The sequence below is a fragment of the Gadus chalcogrammus genome, chromosome 4, assembly GCF_026213295.1.
Source record: "Gadus chalcogrammus isolate NIFS_2021 chromosome 4, NIFS_Gcha_1.0, whole genome shotgun sequence".
Lineage (NCBI taxonomy): Eukaryota > Metazoa > Chordata > Actinopteri > Gadiformes > Gadidae > Gadus > Gadus chalcogrammus.
This window is the reverse complement of record NC_079415.1, coordinates 27,581,930-27,604,570: the sequence shown is the minus strand read 5'-3', so window position 1 is coordinate 27,604,570 and position 22,641 is coordinate 27,581,930. Positions and strand designations below refer to the sequence as shown.

The following is a 22,641-nucleotide window of genomic DNA, read 5'->3' as shown; positions in this document are numbered from 1 at the left end:
TGAAATCTTGGGGTTTCTGAAGATTTTATAATTTTACGATATTCATACACTTGAAATCAAAGATGATATAGCATTTGACCACAAAAGGTATTTATTCAGTTTTATTTATGTACATCATTGGCAAACCAATATATAGTATAACTTTGAATCTTTGGTAGAAAGTACAGTAAAGGTTTCCCAATAGCTTCCCAGCATTGATATCCTCTTTATTGAAACAATTCAAGCATTAGGCTGTTGTGTCAAACAATATCCCCATTACGTTCTGGAGAAATCTTTCCATGTGGCTCCAGAGCGGCTGACATTTTGGATCGTAATCCTAGTAGTACGGTGTTATTTATATAAACACTAACGTAAATGTAATAGTGCTGTGACACTCCTACCTATATACACATGTCTTACCCTGAACCAGTTCCTTATGTGTCAATGGGCCAAAAATATATAAAAATCTAAAATATTTCTACATTTTGGTGGTATCTGGAACAATAAATTATTTAGTGGCTATATATTTTTTTTTTCTTTGGTTTCCCACTGATGAGCAGGGGTTGAAGGACAACAGGAGGAGTTGAGATTAAAGGAGTGTTTGAGGAATTGATAAAAAAATACAGTGAAGATGACCAGACAAGCCCTATTCACTATCCCCAGGACGGAATGAACAGAAATGATGAATAGAAAACCAATAAACCCAATTGCCAAACTAATTGATCAAGCAAAAACAATATCCACACATCCATTCAGATTCACGGTCGACAAAAACGCACAATCGTATCTGGAGAGAACCTGTAATGTAATTGCACACTATTGTATTTAAAGGTGACATATTATACCAGGTGTGAGTGTGATTAGCCGTTACAAGCATTTTTGAAAATCGGCCTCTTCTGACATCACAAGTGGGCGTGTCCACCTAGATGTGTGCTGGATAGATCAGTCTACCAGCCTACCCAGCGGACTGCAGCAAACGTTGCACATCTATCTGTCACACATCACAGGTGGACACGCCCACCTGTGATGTCAGAAGAGGCAGATTTTCAAATCGGCTTGTAACGGTTAATCCCACTCACACCTGTTGGTATGATATGTCACCTTTAAATATATTTCAAACGTAGTTGGTATTCAAGAAGGGTATGCGGTCACTCCTGGACCCAGCGGACCGAGACGATACTGTCCCAGCGCCCCCAGCCCCGCTGGAGCGAGACGACCGGCTGGACCTCGACGAGCGGCCCGACTCCGAGGCTGATGACCTGGCGGCCCGGGACCGAGAGGGCCGCCCCGCCGACCTGGAAGACCCGGATGACCTGGAAGACCTGGAAGACCCGGAGGAATGTTCGGCCCTCGACGAGATCCCGGACACATCGGAACGAGCAGTGGAGGAAGAGGAGGAGGAGGTGGAGGAGGTGGAGACCTTGCTCTTGGATGGGATCTCAGACACGGTGGACAAGGCCGTTGTCGTCTCAGGAAGCTCAAGAACGGCGGGAATCACGATAGTCCTTCAAAGGGAAAGTCGAACTTTATAAGCGGGATTTCTTTCATTGGTTCAGCAATCTTCATCCTTACCTTACAGCTTGGGTAGGCAATTTGGAGAAACAAGTCAGCAAGATTTGGAAAGAATCTAACCGTAAAAATCCCAACCTTCTCTTCAGGCCTATGTCTAAAGCCACTTACCAAAAATACTTGACTAGCTCGCTAGCTTTAGCCTAGAGGGCGAGTAGACAGAGTGGTAGGCCTTACAACCTGCCACAGATACCGGATTTGTTAAATTTTTTGACTGAGTATTCTAAAATCAGTTGCCTACCATAGCTTTAACTTACCCCTTATAAACTATACACGGCAAAGCGATGTACCATGGTAACAAGTATTTCAATTTTACATTGAATCATTTAGCCAAACATTTTATCCAAACGGGATAGAAAAATGGAAGGGCTGCACACCCTCTTTCAAAAAACAACCAACTACACAGAGCGCAGAGTATAGGAATTATTATCATAGGTAGTGAGAGGCATCGTGGGAGTTCAGACATCACAACAAAGTAACCCGACACACACAGCTAACCTTGAAACACAGGATCTTCTTATCAGAGAAAAAAAAGAGCTATAATAATCTTATTGTGTGTGTCTGTTTGTGTGTATATTTGTGTGTGTGTGTTTGTGTGTTTGTGTGTGTGTGTGTGTGTGTGTGTGTGTGTGTGTGTGTGTGTGTGTGTGTGTGTGTGTGTGTGTGTGTGTGTGTGTTGTGTGTGTGTGTGTGTGTGTGTGTGTGTGTGTGTGTATGTGTGTGTGTGTGTGTGTGTATGTGTGTGTGTGTGTGTGTGCGTGTGTGTGTGTGCGCACACGGGGGGACGCTTACGTCACTTTTCCTCCACACAGCGGCTTGCATGAGGCCCACAGGTAAAAACATCCGCCAGTAATGTGAAACGCAGAGCCCACCCAGCCCAGGAAGAGAGGGGTCCCCAGGTCAAACCTAGAGAGAGAGAGAGAGAGAGGGGGGGGGGGGGGGGAGAAGGAGAGAGGGAGATAGAGAGGGTGAGAGCGAGAGAGAGGTTAAACATACGTAGAAAAGGTGAGGGATAGAGAGAGAGGGGGGGAAGACACAGAGAGAGGGTGAGGGTGAAAGATAGAGGGATAGAGAGAGTGAGAGAGAGAGACAGAGAGAGAGAGAGACAGAGAGGGTAGAGAGAGAGAGAGAGAGAGAGAGAGAGAGAGAGAGAGAGAGAGAGAGAGAGAGAGAGAGAGAGAGAGAGACAGAGAGAGAGAGAGAGGGTGAGAGAGAGACAGAGAGAAAGAGAGAGAGAGAGAGAGTAAATGAGTTAACTGTCATTCACAATGCAGTTGAAGAAATGATATTGTTTAACAATGTAATATATGATTCATTGAGCTAACAACGAAGATGACTTCTTGACCTACTTCAGTCCTTCAAAATGGGGGTTGAAGTATTCTCCAGAGACGTACTGGGCATAGACCACATACCCGCACGTTGACAGGATACCTGAGGTTCACAAAAGCATTCACTTCAGATTTCAGAATTACATAAGGTCGTTATTATACATTAAGAAAAAACTATTTGATAAAGTTTTAGAAAAATACATTTCAACCTTTGATTGAGCAAATATTGGTTGCACTTTATTATTGGTTTAGCTTTCTTCATTAAATAATAAAAATGGAGAGTGCAGCTATTTGTGTTTTAGCAATATTGAATCTTTGCTCGGATAAGGAAGTCCATGTTCAATGCAATCCCTACCATGTTTTGGCACAACCCCTTTCCTCCACAGTGAGTCAGGCACTTCAACATGTTACTTGTTGCATTAAATAGATTGCAACTAGATTGCTAGTTGGCTCGAAAACACTAGAGTTGATTATGAAATACTGGTCCAGGAATTTAATAAAACATTGCAAATGTACAACTGGGTTGTTTCATGTCTCTGGGACACCTATCCTAGTTTACACTCCTCTGGTTCCCAGCTGCTTACCGCTGAGTATGTGGAAGCATCCCCCTGCGTAGACCTTCCTGTGTTTGGGCTTCTCCTTCCCACCCAGGAAGGTGCATTCCATGCCCATCATGCTGAGCACGAAGCCCAGCGCGCCCACCGCCAGCGACCCCATTAGCAGCCCACGCACTATCTGGATGTGGCCTGCAGGGGGCAGCAGATAGACGGAAATTTCAATGATGGGAAGAAAACGGGTGTTGCAGAACAAGGTCGAAGGATGAGACCAAAGGCAGACCCAGGAATAGGCCAATATAGTACTATGTATGGGAAAATTTAATGGACTGAAACTGTGTGCCAACATTGCATGAATGACCCTTCACTGTAAACATTTCCACACACTGCACAAACCTAAAATAACCTAAAAGAGTTACAAGTGGCAAGTTGTGTCCTCTAAGACTCATCCTTCACCCAAATACGAAACCAACTAGCCACTGATCATGTCTATACAAACTAAATCCATTTTTTTTTGGGTCAATAATTTACAGAAACATGCCCTGTTTCAAAAGTGCCCCAGATCGTTCAGAACACACTTCAAACTTCTACCCAACGAACAACAGACACGTCTCACCCACCATCCACGGACCAGAGCACGGGGAAGTCGTAGCAGTTGGTGACGGCCGTGGAGTCGGTGAAGCAAGCCCGCCAAAGGCTGGACCAGAACCAGGCTATCTTGATGATTGACGAGCCCCCCATCCCACCAATGGAGGTGATCTTCCAGCCCTCCATGGCTATGGTGCAGGCCACGAAGATCCAGCCCAGCACCGTCATCAGAAACCCCCAGATCTGGACCACACGGATCTTCATCGCTGCTGGGAACCCCTCGGTGTGTTAGTCTCTTTTTTGGGGGGGAGAGGGGGGCGGCGTCTTGACAGACGTTGCCAAGGAATCACGATCCCTCCAGACGTGATTTTTTTCTTTGTATTGCGGCGTTCTCTTCACCTTGCTAACTCCTAATTTGGCCATCGGAAGTCCATAGCGATTCACAGGGAGCTCCGAGTGAGGTGTGGAACGACCGTTTCGTGTTGCAGGCCGCTGCGTGTGAGAGGCGGCGGTGTGCCGAGCTCTCAGGGCCCTCACCGTCACTGCTGGAGATGTGGAGTCAAGATATTGGCCGAAACTGTAGGCCTCAGCATTCGGCTCGGGTTATCAAAACAAGGGATTAGATGCACCTTCTCTCATCCTATTGGTTGGTTTCTGGGGCACTCAACAAGTTAGATTGTTGTTTGAATTCAACAATATAACTTAATCAGAGCAATTAGAGCAATAGCCCTGATTTGGCGACAATTTTAACTGCTTTCTGTACAATGATTCAGCAGGATAGGATCTACTTTTCCAGACATGTTGGATCTTTCTGCCTAGATGACACCTAACTCCACCCAGCCATTGAGTTTGACAAGCCCTTACCGGTGTTCCTTCATATTGTTCTTATTGCAATACTATGACATTAGTGCTTGACTTGGCTGCAGGGCAGACACCACCCAGCATCTTCCTCTGAAGCTGTTAAAGGCCTACACTGTGGGGCCGCATGCTGAGCCTCAGACCGTCTACTGCCCATGCTCTCTGAGCCACCATGACTGGAATTAAATACGTCATTGGAGGGTTATTAGGGTTAGGGTTTGGGGGTTGATTGATGTGAGGATTTCTGCAGGGAGCGTCCATGAAAGGGATGTTTCACGACCCCGGTCTCAGCTTATAAGTAAAGGAGGGACAGATTGGCTGTGGTGACAGTATTGTACCATGTGATGTGAGTGGGCCCCCCTGGTGATTAAAGTGTACAAGGCGAATAGTGTGTATGTGTGTGTGTGTGTGTGTGTGTGTGTGTGTGTGTGTGTGTGTGTGTGTGTGTGTGTGTGTGTGTGTGTGTGTGTGGGTGTATGTGTTTGTGTGCTGGCCAGCTCGGTTTTGGGCTGTGATATGCACCTGTCGTGAACATGTCCCACCGCGATTCTTTTTTTAGGTAATAGAAGAGAAGAAGAGATCATCCTTGATTCTCGCTCTTTAGAAGAGTTGCGTTTTAGAGAGGGGAAATACAATATGTTATTCTCGAACTAAATCGATCTCTTGAGGTGTGAGACATTGAACAGAAAGGACAAAAAACAAAACTATGGAGCACCTCACTATAGGAAAAAAGAGATTCACCCAGAAGTTCTTATTATTGATTGAGAATCACATAAATAATATCAACCATATAAACCTCAATCATTTCAATTAAGTTGTGTGCTCAGTCCTTGTTTTAATTGCATGTCCCCATTTGCCTTATCGTAACCTATTTGTTTTGTTTTTCCCAATAAAAAGTGCATTTCACGACAGGGAGTGCATACCAATGCTGCACAACACCTGAGAAGAGAAGGGTTGTAGTAGCCATTCAGTGATCTGGGTCGACTGACCATGGTCGCTCACTCAGACTACTTGTTACGACCAGCAATTGGCGCCAAAGCTAGTGGTCCGAACCAGTTGGCGAGTGATCAGTGAAGTTGTCTGTGTTGTAGCCTACGTTAAAGAGGAAACGATGATGAGGAAGCAATTATGACATACATTTCTATGGAGGTAGATTTGTGTCTTTATTATGCAATCAAAAATAATAGGTTTGAGAGCAAAACTTTCCACACTGCAATAAAAAAATAGGTTTGAGAGCAAAATTGTCCACACTGCAATCAAAAAATAGATTTGAGAGCAAAACTATCGACACTGCAATCAAAAAATGTTTTATTGCAAGATAAATTAATGTGATAAAAAAAAATATTAATGGGAATCCAAAAGTTTTGTTTGCAAACCCAAAAGTTTTGGTTGCAAATCCAAAAGTTTTGTTTGCGAATCCAAAAGTTTTGTTTGCGAATCAAAAAGCTTTGTTTGCGAATCCTAAAGTTTTGCTTGCGAATCCAAAAGCTTTGCTTGCTGTTGAGCTGAATCTCGTGGGCGGGACCTACGCCGAAAGATGTAAGACACGTCTCTATTGGCCAGTCTCGATCGCAGTGACAGCTTGGCAACATCCACAGTTAGTAACGAGAGAGGGAGTTCTATTTCATGTAGGCTACGCCGTCTAGGCTTCGCCTTATGGGCTTGTCCCGTGCGCGCGCTTGCGCGCCCTGAAAATTCCGTAGGCCTCCCTGTCCGCCGACAAGGAGACCATGGCAGAGGAGAGCAGGGCGATGTTGTTGAGCGCCGCCGCGGATTGGGAGAAACAAACAAACACCCTGTCCGTCAGGCCGACAATCTGCTTCTGGAGGCGGTCGGGGGGCAGAGGCTTTTCAGATGTTGCCAAGCTGTCACTCCGATCGAGACTGGCCAATAGAGACGTGTCTTACATCTTTCGGCGTAGGTCCCGCCCACGAGATTCAGCTCAACAGCAAGCAAAGCTTTGGATTCGCAAGCAAAACTTTAGGATTCGCAAACAAAGCTTTTTGATTCGCAAACAAAACTTTTGGATTCGCAAACAAAACTTTTGGATTTGCAAACAAACTTTTGGGTTTGCAAAACAAAACTTTGGATTCCCATTAATATTTTTTTTATCACATTAATTTATCTTGCAATAAAACATTTTTTGATTGCAGTGTCGATAGGTTTTGCTCTCAAATCTATTTTTGATTGCAGTGTGGAAAGTTTTGCTCTCAAACCTATTTTTTGATTGCAGTGTGGAAAGTTTTGCTCTCAAACCTATTATTTTTGATTGCATAATAAAGACACAAATCTACCTCCATACATTTCTGAGCCAGCAGTTTGAAAAAAAGGCAAAATTGCAAGAGAGCCAAACGATGACCGTCATGCGGGCGAAATCTGCATATTAGTGAACTTTAAAGAGATGGAGGCCGGTGGCTCTTTGTCATCCATGCCCAAAAAGCATGATTTAATTTAGCAAATTGAGGAACTATTGAGGACCAAAACCTAGTTCCTCCCTCATTGAGCCCCCCCCCCCCCCCCCCTTTCAGAAAGAAGGCACTCTCCAGCAGGCTTCTGTCATGCTGAGTGGATAAATCTCAACACACAAACTAGACCAACATCAATGCTCTTGAGATGTGTTTTTTATATATATAACACCTGCAACAGCGATATGCTGCTGTACACTTCAAGTTGTTCAGGTTGTCACTGTGAGCGGAGGAAAGACGTTAAATGTATGAATCTGTTTCAGGAGGAATACATGACTTCGCAACGGCGAAGTCTTTTGACAGTTTATTATTTATCCTGCTGTCCGGGGGGCAAAGTATTTTGACTATTTGATTATGATCTCGGTGCCAGGGTTGCTAATTCCTAGTTGCGCTAAAGTGTGGACACGCTGCCCTCTAGTGGTCACTGAGGTGCGTGCTTCAGGAAATCGCAGCCGACCAAAAGCTGTCATCAAAAACGTATTTGGAGTCTACGGTGATGTTAATCTGAGCGATCGATGCGTCAATCAATGTAATGTGTTTATTAATGCGTCATTATCCTTCCTCTTGGAAACATACACCCAGCAAAAAAAAAAAAAAAAAAAAACGCACAATGCAACCATTATCTTAACTCCCCCCTGCTCCTTCTCCTTGGAACAATCCAGAAACCTGATCACTGTTTAGCGGACGGCAGGGAACCGGGGCGACCAGGTAAATGAAGTATTTTCGTCATGGGGGGCAAGTGCTATTGTGTGACATGGGACGGTTGGGACGGGGATGGGGGTCTCGATATTGATCAACAGGTGGTGATAGATCAGTGCTAGTGATACATTATGACCTCTCGAGGTCAGAGGGACACTGCGAGAATGGGAGGAAACCATCTTCTGTTTTAGACTTTTCTCAGAGGGGCCTGTTGATTTTGTAGTAAAGGAAAACCTGACCCATTAAATCCATTACAATTCTTCACTGATAAAGTTTTTGTATCTTTATATGGGTTTCATTGGTACATTTCAGTTAAATATGTTTTTTTTAAGTTGTCATCACAGAAGTCAATAGCCAATAGTGATGTTTTATAAAACTTTATTTACGTTGACACGTAAAAATGTACAAACAATGAGAAAAAAACGTTGAGATATTGAGTAGAAGGATTGAAAGTGGTATAGGCTACATGGCGTTAAGCAGCAGGTATTGAGTTAGGGCATCTTGCTGTAGGGTGACTACAGTTTCACCCCCTAACCTTAAAGACAAACCCTAATAACTTGTCACTAGATCAGGAGTTCCTAACCTTTTCGACTCATGGCCCACTTCCTATCTCTGTTTAAAAGTAGATATTTCGGAGCTCACCCAAAACCCAATAATCAAAAGTAGTGGAGGCTTACTACATTAACCTAACTTATTAAAGTTATTTCCTGTTCTTGAAGTTGTATGAGTTATTATGGAGAGCTTGTTGCAATTTTTAGAATTCTGAATTCAGTGTTGTTGTTTTCGATGTCCCCGTCGCTGCGCCCTGCCCGTCACACATAGGCGTACGTTCGAATCTCCGCGTCGAGTCCCGCTGAGCGCGCTGCGTCTCCGCGTGGAGTACTCTGCCTTTCCACGGGGCGAGCGGTCGCAAATGACGCGCGCCTGCCGTAGGTGTACTCTGGTCTACTGGACAAAAGGAACAGGCGGAAAAATAAAAGAATTGAAGTGTGTGTATATGCATATATATATATATTATATATAGATATATATAGATAATTGTGTGTGTATATTGGGGCTTCAATGGTGTGGTGTGTGGTGTGTGTGTGTGTGTGTGTTTGTGTTGTGTGGTGTGTGTGTGTGTGTTGTGGGGGTGTGTGTGTGTGTGTGTGTGTGTGTGTGTGTGTGTTGTGGTGTGGTGTGTGTGGTGTGTGTGTGTGTGTGTGTGTAAGTGTGTAAGTGTGTGTGTGTGTGTAAGTGTGTGTGTGTGTGGGTGTACACCTTGTGGTGTCGCATGGTCGACAATAAATAGTGATTCAAATTGAGAGGAACGTACAAACAAGTGAAACCTTGCCTTGACGAACTGCGCTGAGGATGTCCCGCTATCAAGCGTTAATATGCTATTTATAAATCAATGAAAGTACAAATATAATGAAATGGTTAAAATACTACTACTGGTATTAATTCTTTAAATTCTACTTCCATAATTTTCTACCCTCACAGCAAACTGTGTTCTGTCCGCAGTGGTTCTCTTGCCCTCGCTGCCAAGGTGACATTCACATAGATAATTGAGGTCGTTATTTAACTGAAACAAAGAAAAACAGTCATGTCATAATGGATATTAAAAAGAAAATCATGCTGTTCACCCCAGGAACCACGTCTCTCCTCGGGGTCAGAGTTGGTCTGGGGGTCACTGCACAGCTTTTCCCTGACTGGAACCACAGCGCTCTTTAAACAAAGGCCTGCCTCAAAGGGCAATAAGAGTGATTCCCTATATTGTATTCATGCAGTAAAATCTCCCAAGAATGACCCTTGAAACATCCCAAGAGCCTTGGAGGGGACAAAAGGCTTAAACAAATATCATTAAAATCCTTATTTGAGTAATTTATTGTCCGATTGACTGATTGACCGATCTACTGATTAGTGATTGATTGAGCTTGCCTGACTGTGAAGCCTTCCGACAGGGGACAGACAGAAGACCAGGCCTCCCAGGACACACAGCACGGAGCCGGCCCAGGCCGATGAAGAGCGCGCCGCCCAGCTCAAACCTGCACAGGGACCACAGCCCAATGCATCATCACGCTAACGGCATCGCTAATGCTAATGGAAACAGTGACGGTAATGGACAATGATGATTATAATAATGATAATGATATAATGTATGTAATTTTAAATTAATGAATCACACGAAAAAAAATAATAACTAACTAAACAAATACAATCACGTTCAAAAAGAAGACACATAATAATTGGCAAATATTTACCTTCTGTGCAATGAAGAGAGGATCAAAGAAGTCTGTGGTGATCCTGTGAGCGTAGATGGAGCAGGCGGTGATGCAACAGAGCCCTGGAACAAGAAAAATACTAACAAATGATCCACTAATTATTCCGCTCAAACCAGTTGGGGAACCAAAACCATGGATGTGTTAATGCTATTGACTGCCATGAAAAATGTTAAAGATGATGTTGATAGACACTACAGGAGCTAAAGGTCATGTATCTATACGTGTGTATGTGTGTGGGTTTGTGGTGTGTGGAAGACTTTGGGTGTGTGTTTGTGTAAGTGTCAGTGTGTGGTGGGGTGACTTGGGTATGTGTGTGTGTGTGTGTGTGTGTGTGTGTGTGTGTGTTTGTGTGTGTTGTGTGGGTGTGCTTTTGTGTGTGTGTGTGTGTGTGTGTGTGTGTGTGTGTGTGTGTGTAGTGTGGTGTGTGTGTTTGTGTGTGTGCATATGTGTGTCTGTGTGTAATCATGTGTGTGTGTGTGTGTGTGTGTGGTGTTTGTGTGTGTGCATATGTGTGTCTGTGTGTAATCATGTGTGTGTGTGTGTGTGAGTGTGTGTGTGTGTGTGTGCATATGTGGTGTCTGTGTGTAATCATGTGTGTGTGTGTGTGTGTGTGTGTGTGTGTGTGGTGTGTGTGTGTGTGTGTGTGTGTGGTGTGTGTGTGTGTGTGTGTGTGTGTGTGTGCGTGTGAGTGTGTTAGGTTAATGTGTGTGTATTAGTGTACTCTTGTGGGCGTGCATACATGCATGTTTATGGGGGAATGCATGTGTATGTGTGCATGTGTGTGTGTATGTGTGCATGTGTGTGTGTATGTTGCATGTGAGTGTGTTAGTGTGAATGTGTATGTGTGTGTATATGTGGTGTGTGTGTGTGTGTGTGTGTGTGTGTGTGTGTGTGTGTGTGTGTGTGTGTGTGTGTGTATGTGTGTGTGTGTGTTGTGTGTTTGTGTGAGTGTGTTTGTGTATGCATGTATGCATCTGTGTGTGCATAATGTGTGTGTATTAGGGTACTCTGTGTGTGTGCATACATGCATGTTTTATGGGGGTATGCATGTGTATGTGTGCATGTGTGCTTTGTATGTGTGCATGTGTGTGTGTGCATATGGTGTGTGGGCGCTAGTGTAGGGGCTCCCATGGACGCTGTTTTCACCGTCAGAGACAAAACTGGGAGTCCCGGCCAGGGCGGTGAGGCGGGCCTGGTGGGCTCGGAGCCCCCGATCCGCGTGCAACTTCCATGCCCACAGCATGCCCCGAGCAGCCCAGGAAGCCCAGAAACACGGACGCGATCATCAGACCCGGCACAGCTGGATATAGGCTGTGGGAAAGAAGAGAGGGAGGAGAGAGCAGAGCGGAGCCGAGAGAGAGAGTCGAGAGGGCGGAGAGCCGAGAGCGAGAGCGAGAGCGCGAGAGCGAGACAGAGAGAGGCAGAGAGAGGCAGAGAGAGAGAGGAGAGGGAGAGAGAGAGAGAGAGAGAGAGAGAGAGAAGAGAGAGAGAGAGAGAGAGGAGAGAGAGTAGAGACGAGAGAGAGAGAGAGAGAAAGAGAGAGAGAGAGAGGGAGAGAGGAGAGATAGAGAGAGAGAGAGCAAGATTTGGGGAATGAGGGGAGAGAGTAAGACACGGACTGAAGAGCAAAAGTAAAATAAACTTTATTTTAGAAGGGGGAGAGAGAGATCGAGAGAGAGAGATGTCGTGCGTGGGAGATTTGAAGGTCACTTCTGTAACCACTGTGAACTGGGGGAGTTGGTAAATAAGGACCGTTTGACATTTTCACTTTTTTGGGGACCGGGGAAGATCCGGTGAACCTCGAACTCTCCCTCGCGTTGAGCCTTTCTCAAATTGCGGCGAGCAGGTGAATTAGGGGCCACTTTGTGTCCGAGCAGCCGGGCTCGTTAGCGGGTAAGTTGTGCCCCTGCGCTGGCCTTGGTGGATGTGGTGGCAGTTGGAGCGCCGCCACATTCCTCTTTACGAGCCGTATAGAGTTCCCCTTCCCTGGTTGTTTTCAATGGTGCTCATTCATCTGAGGAAAAACAACTGTCCGCCGTAGATCGACACGCAACGGGAACGCCGCGCACCGCGAACGCATGGACACTATGCACACGCACACACAGGCCCACGCTGACACACATATCAGAACCAAATTGTTGTTATTGTTATTGTCTTCCTGGTAGACAGCGTTTTATCTTGTGATTGATACTTCATCTAAAATATTATTGATCAATGACCTCCACAGCCGTCATTGCACGCACACACACACACACACACACACACACACACACACAACACACACACACACACAACACACACACACACACACACACACACACCACACACACACACACACACACACACACACACTTGTGCTCACATGGTTGAGTGAACACTGCGTAGGGCAAATGTTGTGTGATGACCGCGGGTTTGATTCCACTTGCTTGAGAATCCCTCTTTCTCTTTCAAAACATTTCCTGTCCCCGTCTACCTTTCCCATGTCCATGAAGGGATATTCATACATATTAATAAACGTTTACGCACAGATTGATAACAAAAAAAACACATTGTCAAGAGCATACTGTGCACACACTCACACACACACATATCTCTGAAAGATCACACAAACTGGCCTTCTCTTTAAACCTCTCCTCCTCTCAACACACACACACACCACAAACACACACACACACACACACACACACACACACACACACCACACACACAACACCACACACACACACACACACACACACACACACACAAAAGTGCACACTTCCCTTGTTGATAAATCACACACACAACAACAACACAATAACAAAAACTACCACCATTTGTACGCAACACACACACACACACACACAGACACACACACAAACACAAACAGACACGCACACACACGTACAAACACACACACACACACGCAAAGTGCACACTTTCCACCCATCAAGGTAATAAATCACACACAACAACACAACAACAACACTTACAAACACATTAACAACATCAACAAGCACCTCTACACCACACACAGACACACACACACAAACACACACACACACAAACACACACATACACATCTCACCGTCCAGGGCGAGCATGGAGGGAAATTCCTTACAGTGGGACACGACAGTGGAGTCGGTACACACACGCTCTTCCTCCACAGGTGGACCAGAAGGTTGCCGTAGTGATGACTGGTGCCGGTCCACAGAGGACCACCTTCCAGTGGTCATGGGCAGCGTGGAGGACACCAGGATCCAGCCAGATCACGCTGAGGAGGAACGCCACGATCTCTGTCGCCATGTGGCCCATCAATCTCTCTCGGTCTCTCTAATTCTCTCTCCCTCTCTCTCTCTCTCTCTCTCTCTCTCTCTCTCTCTCGCTCTCTCTCCTCTCTTCTCTCTCTCTCTCTCTCATCTCTCTCTCTCTCCTCTGAATTTCTTATCTCCTCTCTCCTTGTTTCCTCTCTCTCTAATCTGGTGATTCTATCACTCCATTCCTTTCTTCTCCCTCTCTCTGTTCTCTATTTCTCTCTCTTTGTTTACTCTATCTCTCTCTATTTTGTTTCCTATCCTCTCTCTCTCTATCTCTCTCTCTCTTCTCTCTCTCTCTCTCTCTCTCTCTCTCTCCTCTTCTCTCTCTCTCTATCTCTCTCTCTCTCTACTCTCCTCTCTTTCTCCTCTCTCTCTCGCTCCCGGTTTCTCTATCTCACCTCTTTCTCAGGTCAAATCTAAGTATTTACATGGCCTGTCCCTGGGATATGGTTTTATGACAAACGCGCGTAATAGTGATTGTAATGCCTACAAAAAGTAAAAGAGAAAATATCTGTAAATATATCTAAACTCATCATTCTACATCATCCAAAATTTGAAGAAATTAAAAGTAGTCCCATTCTGTGTGTCCCTCTGTCGCTGTCTCTCTTATGTCCTCTGTCTCTGTTTCTCACTCTTATCCTTGGTCAGCCTCAACTGACAAATAATGGTCAAAGTCGGGACCTTGGATTTAGTTGAGAGGTAGACACTCTTTCTCCTATCTCTCGATCCTTTCATCTCTCTCTCACTCGCTCTCTCAAACTTCTGTCTACTTGAACTTACTATGAATCCTCTTCATGCTCTTGTCTCTCTCTCTCGCTCTCTCTCTCTGCGCTCGCACTCTCACACACACATGCTTAGACAACTAATGCTTAGCAAACACACACGCACACACAAAAGTAACCACCAAAAACAGGCACACACAGACCAAACACTCTGCGTTGTTCTAATACGAGATAAACAATATGTACTCAATTTACGAAGCCTTTGGCTTTCACAAACTTAGATTTCTGGGATACTTTTGTATCTGTGCACTCAATGTATTACTTTCCTTGTGTCTCTTCTTTCGTTTGTCAAGGTTAAACTCCTTACTACCCTACTACGTTTGGTTTCATTTCAAATTGATTTCCTTGTGTTGCTATTTTCATGTGTTAAGCCACGTGTACTGATGTTTTTTTAGGTTTATCTAAATAATTTTGATGAATTAATTCTTATTATTATTAATATAATAGTAGTTGTAGACAATGTGGGATCAGGAATGGGAAGCAATCTTTTCAAATATACCCTGATAGCAAAAGTCTCACAGATACTAGTAAATGTGGACACAAAACACACCTACACCATTAATATTTAAATTATTATTTAAATGTTTATAATTGAGTTGTGTATTATACTAATGCATTTATTATAATTGTTTATAATTGTGCTTCTTATTCTTCTTTTCTATAATAATAATATTGCGGGATGGTCTGTCAGTTACCCAAAATCCTCTTACACCTAATTCCTATAAGATGCATCGGCCAGTAGAAACTACAATCTTTTTAGCATTAACAGGTAATGATTATAAAGCAATACTGCCCCCAAGTGCGGACTGTCTTTGACGCTCGAATTAAAACAAATCGTGGGACATTAGAAAATTTGATCTGTTGGAGGACACACCACACACACACAACACACACAACCACACACACACACACACACACACACACACCACACACACACACAACCACCACACACACACACACACACACACACAAACAAGCCAAACTGTTCAAACGAAGTTACAAATGTGTTAAGGTAGTCCTTGTTATCTTCGAACAATGTGGTCTATTTTCGGTCACCTCCATTCAATTAAATTGAATTGTGTAGCCCTTAATCAATTAAGGAAACACTCCCTTAATTAGGCCAAGGAGTAACAATCTTTAAGAAGGAACGTAGAGTAGGCAGAGTCTCTCTTGGAGACTTTATCATCTTTGCAGCACTTGACACGTGTATATGAGTAAACTATGTCGTACGGGTAACATTCCAGCCAACACGGACTGCAGAAGATTTCACGAGGTTGTTGATAGGGAAAATTGCCAGGGTGGTGAAGTCTTAGGGCGTTCTGCTAAGTGCTCTCTAGTAGTAGCAGCTGCGGCTCTAGACCCGTTTCCACCTGGGCCAGGACCAGTCCGCCCAATCACAGCTCTACCAGCCCCCCCCCCCCCCTCTTTCTGAGGAAAAACTGAGGAATGTATGCCAGTACCATCGTCTTAAATTTGATGCAAGCTACTACAGGGAGCCAGTGGAGGTCCCGGAAAGAGGGGGGTCACATGGGAGAACTTCGGTAGGTTGAACACGAAGCGCGCTGCCGCATTCTGGATGCGCTGCAAAGGCTTTATCGAAGAGGCAGGAAGTCCAGCCAGGAGTGAGTTGCAGTAGTCAAGGTGGGAGATGACCAGTGATTGGACTAGAAGCTGAGCTGCTTCCCTTGTGAGGAAGGGCCGGATTCTGCGGATGTTGTAAAGTGCAAATCTGCAGGATCGGGCGACCGCAGTGATGTTTGCAGTGCAGGATAACTGATTGTCCAATACCACACCAAGGTTTCTGGTGTTCCCAGATTGTGTCGTCCTCAGCTCCTCCGACAGGCTCACCCATTCATGCACACACCGACTGCGGAGTCAACCATGCAAGGCGACAGCCAGCTCGTATTCTTTGTTTAAATTATGTATTTCTGTCACCTGGACTACTCTGTATCTTCATTCAAAGTTTGCTGCATAAATAAAATTGGATTTACCATTCGATATTGTGAAATGAGAATTACAAACGTATAATAAGCATTGAACCTACAGTGCAATAGGCCTTCATTAAATTATTCATCTGTATTTGTCACATTGGTGTTCCCAGATTGTGTCGTCCTCAGCTCCTCCGACAGGCTGCTCCAGAGGCGAGGACAAGGGCGCAACTGCCTACTTTCTGGGGGGTATGCAGACACTTAGCAGGCACCCCCCCCCTCTTTGATCTGGGCACAAATTTGACCTAAAACACACTCTGATATTGAATCAAAAAATTCATTTTGAGTGCACCAGGACAGATATCCGGTGTTTTTTTTAGAGGCAGCCTTTCTAAGATGCTCTGCCAGTGTAACATCATACCGTGCTATAAGAGATCAAGGATACGCAGAAAATGTCCATTTCTAGGATTTCCTATCTGTGCATTTTGTCCCTGTGAAAAAGAGTTTCCTCGACGCACAATGTTGTTGGTAAAAACATATTTTTACTTAAAAACAGTCGAGTCACTTGCACAACTCAAGGCGCCCTCCAGTCTAGAACTCTGGCCCTCTTAAGGAGCACCAGAAAGGGTGTGGCTCAATTAATCTATGAGCCACAGCTGCAGACTATTACAGGGCTAACAGCCAGACAGGAACACGTGAATCTTTTAAAACATGTTAACACAGTGAAGATGCCATTCACATATTCACAGTCCCCCTCAGTGGCAGGTTTCTTTCTGCAAGGAAGAGTATGCAGTCGATCACTCGAGTCAACAGGCTCTCTGCAATTCGCTATCAATAGTTTTACCTAAGCGGGGTGCCAATTCTTTCCACATCAGATAAGCATTTATGTGGTAACCACTTGTTTCATGGTGCTTCAGTATCTTTGAAAGACACTGCCAGTTATTATACCCCACCACTCTAGTTTCACCAAAAAGCTTACATGCAAAACAATAGACTCTGTTAGAACTGTACAGAGTACAGTAACCAATAAGGGTGGGAAAAATAATCGATTCTTCGATGCATCGTAATACTGTGTAGAACGATTCAGTCTCGATTCAGATACGATAATAATCTTTTTTTTTTTTTTGGGATTATTATTATTATTAATTTATTAAATTTTGGATTATTAACGGAGTTATAAAGTATAAACTTTATAACTCCGTTTTTACTGGGTCTATTGACATAAAACAAAGAATTGCATAGAGATTGAAGTAAAACAAAATAACCACAAACAAGTTCCTTTATTTTTCTTGTTATGATCCGTTATATTGTAGGCTCCATTCTATCAGTACACAGTTGCAAGACAACAGTAACCTGTGTTTTACAGTAGTAGATGTAGCTAACCTGTATATTTACAAGCCTCCTCTTGATACACTGACATAAAAACGACCTTCCCAATCTTTCTTTTTCTATATTGTGATTTGTGACCCCGAGGGCTTTCTTCTCTGCCTCTCCATATTGAGGTACGTGTCATCAGATGACAATACGGTTCAAATGAAGACACTCTGGCGCTCACCTCCAGGGCGTAGTCGAGGGGGCGGCCACTGGAGCGCCGTGTGGGGAGGAGGGGGGGAGGGAGGCGAAGGAGCGGGGGGGCGCCTTATCAGTGACGTTCCTCTGTTACTGATCATCATATCATGTACACAAACGCTGTTAAATACAGAAAATGCCGACTGAAATAATTGTACTTCCATCGCTTTGGCGCCCCCTCTGGTTCGGCGCCCCTATGCGCCGCATATAGTGCATACCCACTTTTTGCGCCACTGGGCGAGGACCATAGACACTAAAGGCCGCCTCCCCGAAGGGCCCTGTCCTCAACCGGGGAACAACTAAGAGGGCAGAGCCAGGGGAGTGGACTGATCTAGAGGGAGCACACATCAGGAGCATGTCTGACAAGTATTCGGGCACTGATCCATTGTTTTGAACACCAAAAAGAGGATTTTAAAATCGATTCTAGAACTGACAGGCAACTGATGAAGGGTCCATAGGACAGGTGAAATTGGTGCTCTCCTTCTGGTCTTGGTCAGTACACTTAAATGGACTGTATTTATAAAGCACTTTACAGTATTGCCTGTCGTTCACCCATTCATGCACACACCGACTGCAGAGTCAACCATGCAAGGCTTCAGCCAGCTCGCCTGGAGCAGTTAGGGTTAGGTGCCTTCCTCAGGGACACTGCAACACTCAGCTAGGAGGAGCCGGGGATTGAACTAGCAACCTTGCGGTTACCAGTCAACCCACTCTACCTCCTGAGCTAATACAGTTATACGTGCTGCTGGAGGACTTGATCAACCAAGGCTCAAAAGCTTTACAGTTGGAATTTGTCTTTGTTTGATTGGTCTGCTGTCGGTTTTGCACCCCTGGCCGTCATATTCTACTGACGTGCAAACAACTACTAGTGTGATGATGCGATTATTCGTCAGGAAGATGTCAATAAGCTAAGCTAGCTGTTTATATTTTTTCTCAACAGGGAAGGGGTGGTCAGAGGGCCAAGGTTCAAGAGTCAAAAGTGACATATTATACCAGCAGGTGTGAGTGTGATTAGCCGTTACAAGCCGTTTTCAAAATCTGCCTCACAAGTGGACGTGTCCAACTAGATGTATATGGTATGTCTATCAGACAACCAGCCTAACCGGTGGACTGTAGCAAACATTGCTCATCTATCCTTCATACCTCTAGGTGGAAGGCCCATTTGTGATGTCAGAAGAGGCAGATTTTCAAAGCAACGGCTAATCACACTCAGACCTGGTGGTATAATATGTCACCTTAAATGCAGACCAAATCCTGTGTTGCAGAGTTCAGCGCAGACTGCTGCGTTTGGTGGGAGTGTCACTTCCATGGCCCATTTGTGTGATGTCATGTTACGCATTATCAACACACAACGCCAAGTGGCTGCACAGCAATTCACTTCTTTGAACTTTGAGGCTGACCACTTCTTTGAAAATGTCAGAATGCTACAATGCTGACTCGAGATCCAATATTCAGCAGTCTTGTTGGTCACATACATATACAAGAAAGGCAGTTAAATGAAAAATGGCAGTGCCTGCAGAGATGGTGCAAAGATTTTTTTTTTTTGCAAAAAACAACAAATAGAGGTATTCTGTACAGTAAAATGAATAATGCTATCTCTAAATGGAAACAAGGTTGTCCTTCCCACGGGCTCCTGCGGGATTGACCCCAGCAGCGTGATGTCGGCTAAAGTTTCTCCAAAAGTGGATTGTGTTTCTACTTCTATCTACACACCGCTGCACTTTTTGTGCCCCCCCCACGCTGCCCCCCATTGCGTAGCTTACCACGCACTACCCCCATTGAAATGAACGGTTGTACAAGGTTGCGACGCAACGCCTGATTCAGCCTGACAAACAATTCAGGCATTGCATTGATAGCCACAGACTGCTGCAGTGATGGAGGGGTGTCACTTCATGGCCCATTTGTGTGACGTCATGTTAACTATTGAAGGCCATTAGGGCAAATTACGTCTTAGAAATGTCCGAGACCAAGATTTGTGTGTCCAAGGTGACATATTATACCGCCAGGTGTGAGTGTGATTAGCCGTTACAACCCTTATCACACTTACACCTTGTTGTGCAATATGTCACCTTTAACATGTAGTTTGGTCTTGTTAGCACATCATATGTTGATGTGATAATGCAACAAAAACTGACATATCAGGTCTCATTTTGGCATGTTAACACACAAATGGTCTGTTTCAGCCAACGGGTTGTTCCATTCTTCCATTCTTGTTCCATTCATGTATTACTTTATATGGGTGTTCAGAACACTACAGCATAAAACTAGCGATGTATCTCACCTTGCCATGGCTACTTGGATTGCTTCCTCATCATCCGATTTTGCTAGTGTAATGCATTCCATAAATGTGCGGTATCATAAGACAAAGTGTGCAGTGACTCAGCAAAAACATCTCCTTTTAACGTGCTTTGCGTTTCAGGGTTCCTTTAGTATCATGAAGACACTCATCACTGCATAAATCTAACACCTACACCGAAAGGACCTTAGTCCTTTACATGTTACAAGGTACAAACATTTTTTTGTCATTCTACAACGTAGCAAGATGCAGTCCCATTGGCTACTTTGTTACCCATTCGATTATGGAGGATGAATTTAAAGGTGACCATTCAGATAACGGCAAAAGTCACTAAAAATATGAAGGCATACATACTGTAAATGTATTGATAGGCAGTATGCAACTTTATGTATACTATTTCCTGTGCTTCTATGGACATAATTACTTATTGCCTAATGTCATCTTATGTTACGACGCACACATAAACATGCACACAAAGTTAACAGGGAAATGCAGAGTAACAGCTCGAGGTATTATTCAATGTACACACTATATCTAGGTTCAGTGATTGTTTAAGATGTTTCGTTAGTTAGTCAAACTGCTCTGGGCATTTTTCATGCTCACTTGCGCTTTTGAGGGATTACAATCGATTTGGCTATATTCTGTTTGAGGAATAACCTAAATGATAAATTGAATACAATCCGTATTCCAAACAAGTGGAGCATGAGCTACATTTTTGTCTAAATCACTTCAGTCATTTACTTGTTTAAAAGTAAATGATTTAGCCTGCTGCCTGCCTTTACTCCAGACAATAGTGCACTTGATGACATAACAAAGTTACATGTTGCAGCTGAGCTGCCCTAAACCCCCCCCCCCCCCCCCTCCCATGTGTGCTATGAGTAGGTGACTTAGGGGTCAAGGCGACTAACAAGTGAGCTATAGACCTGGGGTCTCTTTTATATCAAAGAGGATCTCAAAGGACATATGCGATAATCAATTTGGGGGCTCCAGCCCTACAAGAAGTGACTCAGCAAATGCTCCAATGCTCGCTTGCGAGATTGTAAACTTAAGTTCTTCCCAGACCTAACCACTATCATGTGTACATGCACATCTGACATCAGACCTCTATTACATAACCAAAAAAACATGTGGGCAAAATGCACATTCACATCTTTTAATACAATAAGGGGCATGGTGTGGGCTCCTTTTAACCTTTGACACCAGACTTCAAAAACATGTTCACAGATGTGATTACACGCCTTAGGGCAACGACATTTGATGGTGCTTTGTGAACCTTTCCCGTAACACTAGAGCCCCCAAATGCGTATTCTAGTAGACCTTAATGAATTGATTCATATTAAAGAGAGGTCTCTATCTTATTAACAAATTTGTGTTTTTTGACATCTTAAAAGGTCAATTCCGTCACTTCCAGTTGGGGTAGAGCTTCTAAATCTAAACATATCATTTTAGTTTGAGTTCTAGGTTGAATCCCTCATTCATATCAAAGTTGTCAATGGGTGTACAACGCTAGGCTATCATTTGCAACCATAAAGGGGGGCCTGGCTGTCACCTGTTACCTTAGGTAACCTTAGGTTCTCTTCTGATCAATGGCTCTAGATGCCACTATGATCAGATCTACATCTTACTGGCTGTTTGCTGGTACTTATGTTTTGGGAGTTGTCTATGTCACTCTTAAAGTACTAGAGAACTTGTAATTTTTCCAGCATGTAACCAGTTTGTTCTTGAAACAATTGACACTTGGTGCGTTCACCACTTCTGATGGTAGGTTGTTCCATATGTTGGTCACTCTCACACACACACTCAAGTTTTTCCTTATTGAGTTTTGGGTCTTTGGGTTGTTACTTTGTACTGGTGCACCCTGGATGAATGTCTCAGGCCTTCATCTTATGCAGTGGGTCACAGGTCTGCTACTCTCGGATAGTGGGCCACGGTAACTTGTCCTTTTGACATACACAACACATTAATGGAGTATACACACACAATTTAGGAGCTTACTAGAGTCTCCCACACTCACAATAATGTGGGCTTTCATATTTCTAAGACATTATTTCCACTTATGGCCTTCCATAGGAGAGGAAAACACAGAGGCTATCAGTCTCTCTGCCATCTTCACAGTAGCTCTGCTACTGTGAAGAACTCTTCTTCCCTTGGCCATTGTCTGTTCTGATCGCCGGCTCACGTGATTGGCCACCACAGTTTGAAGTCAGGTTATGGTTCTCCAAAGTTGATTCTGTTTCAACCTGTCACCCTAGATCACATTAACGCATTATACTAGGTTACTTTTGCACTTCAGCTGAAAGACATCTCTGCTGTACCTGTTCACTGATTTGTACTGTGATGTTGTACCAATAACTTAGTATTTCTAATAAATCTCTGTACCTGTTCACTCTTCACTGTATATTACACTGTATTGTTGTTGTGATACTAACTTAATGCTGAACTCTAAGTTGCTCATACAACTTGCAT

At 44.1% G+C, this 22,641-nt stretch overlaps 1 protein-coding gene and 1 pseudogene across 1 annotated transcript; both read right to left on the bottom strand.

Annotated features, from left to right (window-relative positions):
* Positions 1 to 1,042: 1,042 nt before the first annotated feature.
* On the bottom strand, positions 1,043 to 4,494 carry LOC130381641 (claudin-10-like). The gene is made up of 5 exons (XM_056589337.1): positions 4,051 to 4,494; positions 3,461 to 3,622; positions 2,898 to 2,979; positions 2,341 to 2,454; positions 1,043 to 1,484 (listed from the first exon to the last, which is right to left on the bottom strand). Exons 1-5 carry the CDS (start codon positions 4,280 to 4,282, stop codon positions 1,094 to 1,096), a joined length of 981 nt encoding a protein of 326 aa, XP_056445312.1. The 5' UTR covers positions 4,283 to 4,494; the 3' UTR covers positions 1,043 to 1,093.
* Positions 4,495 to 10,061: 5,567 nt separating this feature from the next.
* LOC130380963 (claudin-10-like) lies at positions 10,062 to 13,598 on the bottom strand (annotated as a pseudogene).
* Positions 13,599 to 22,641: the final 9,043 nt, after the last annotated feature.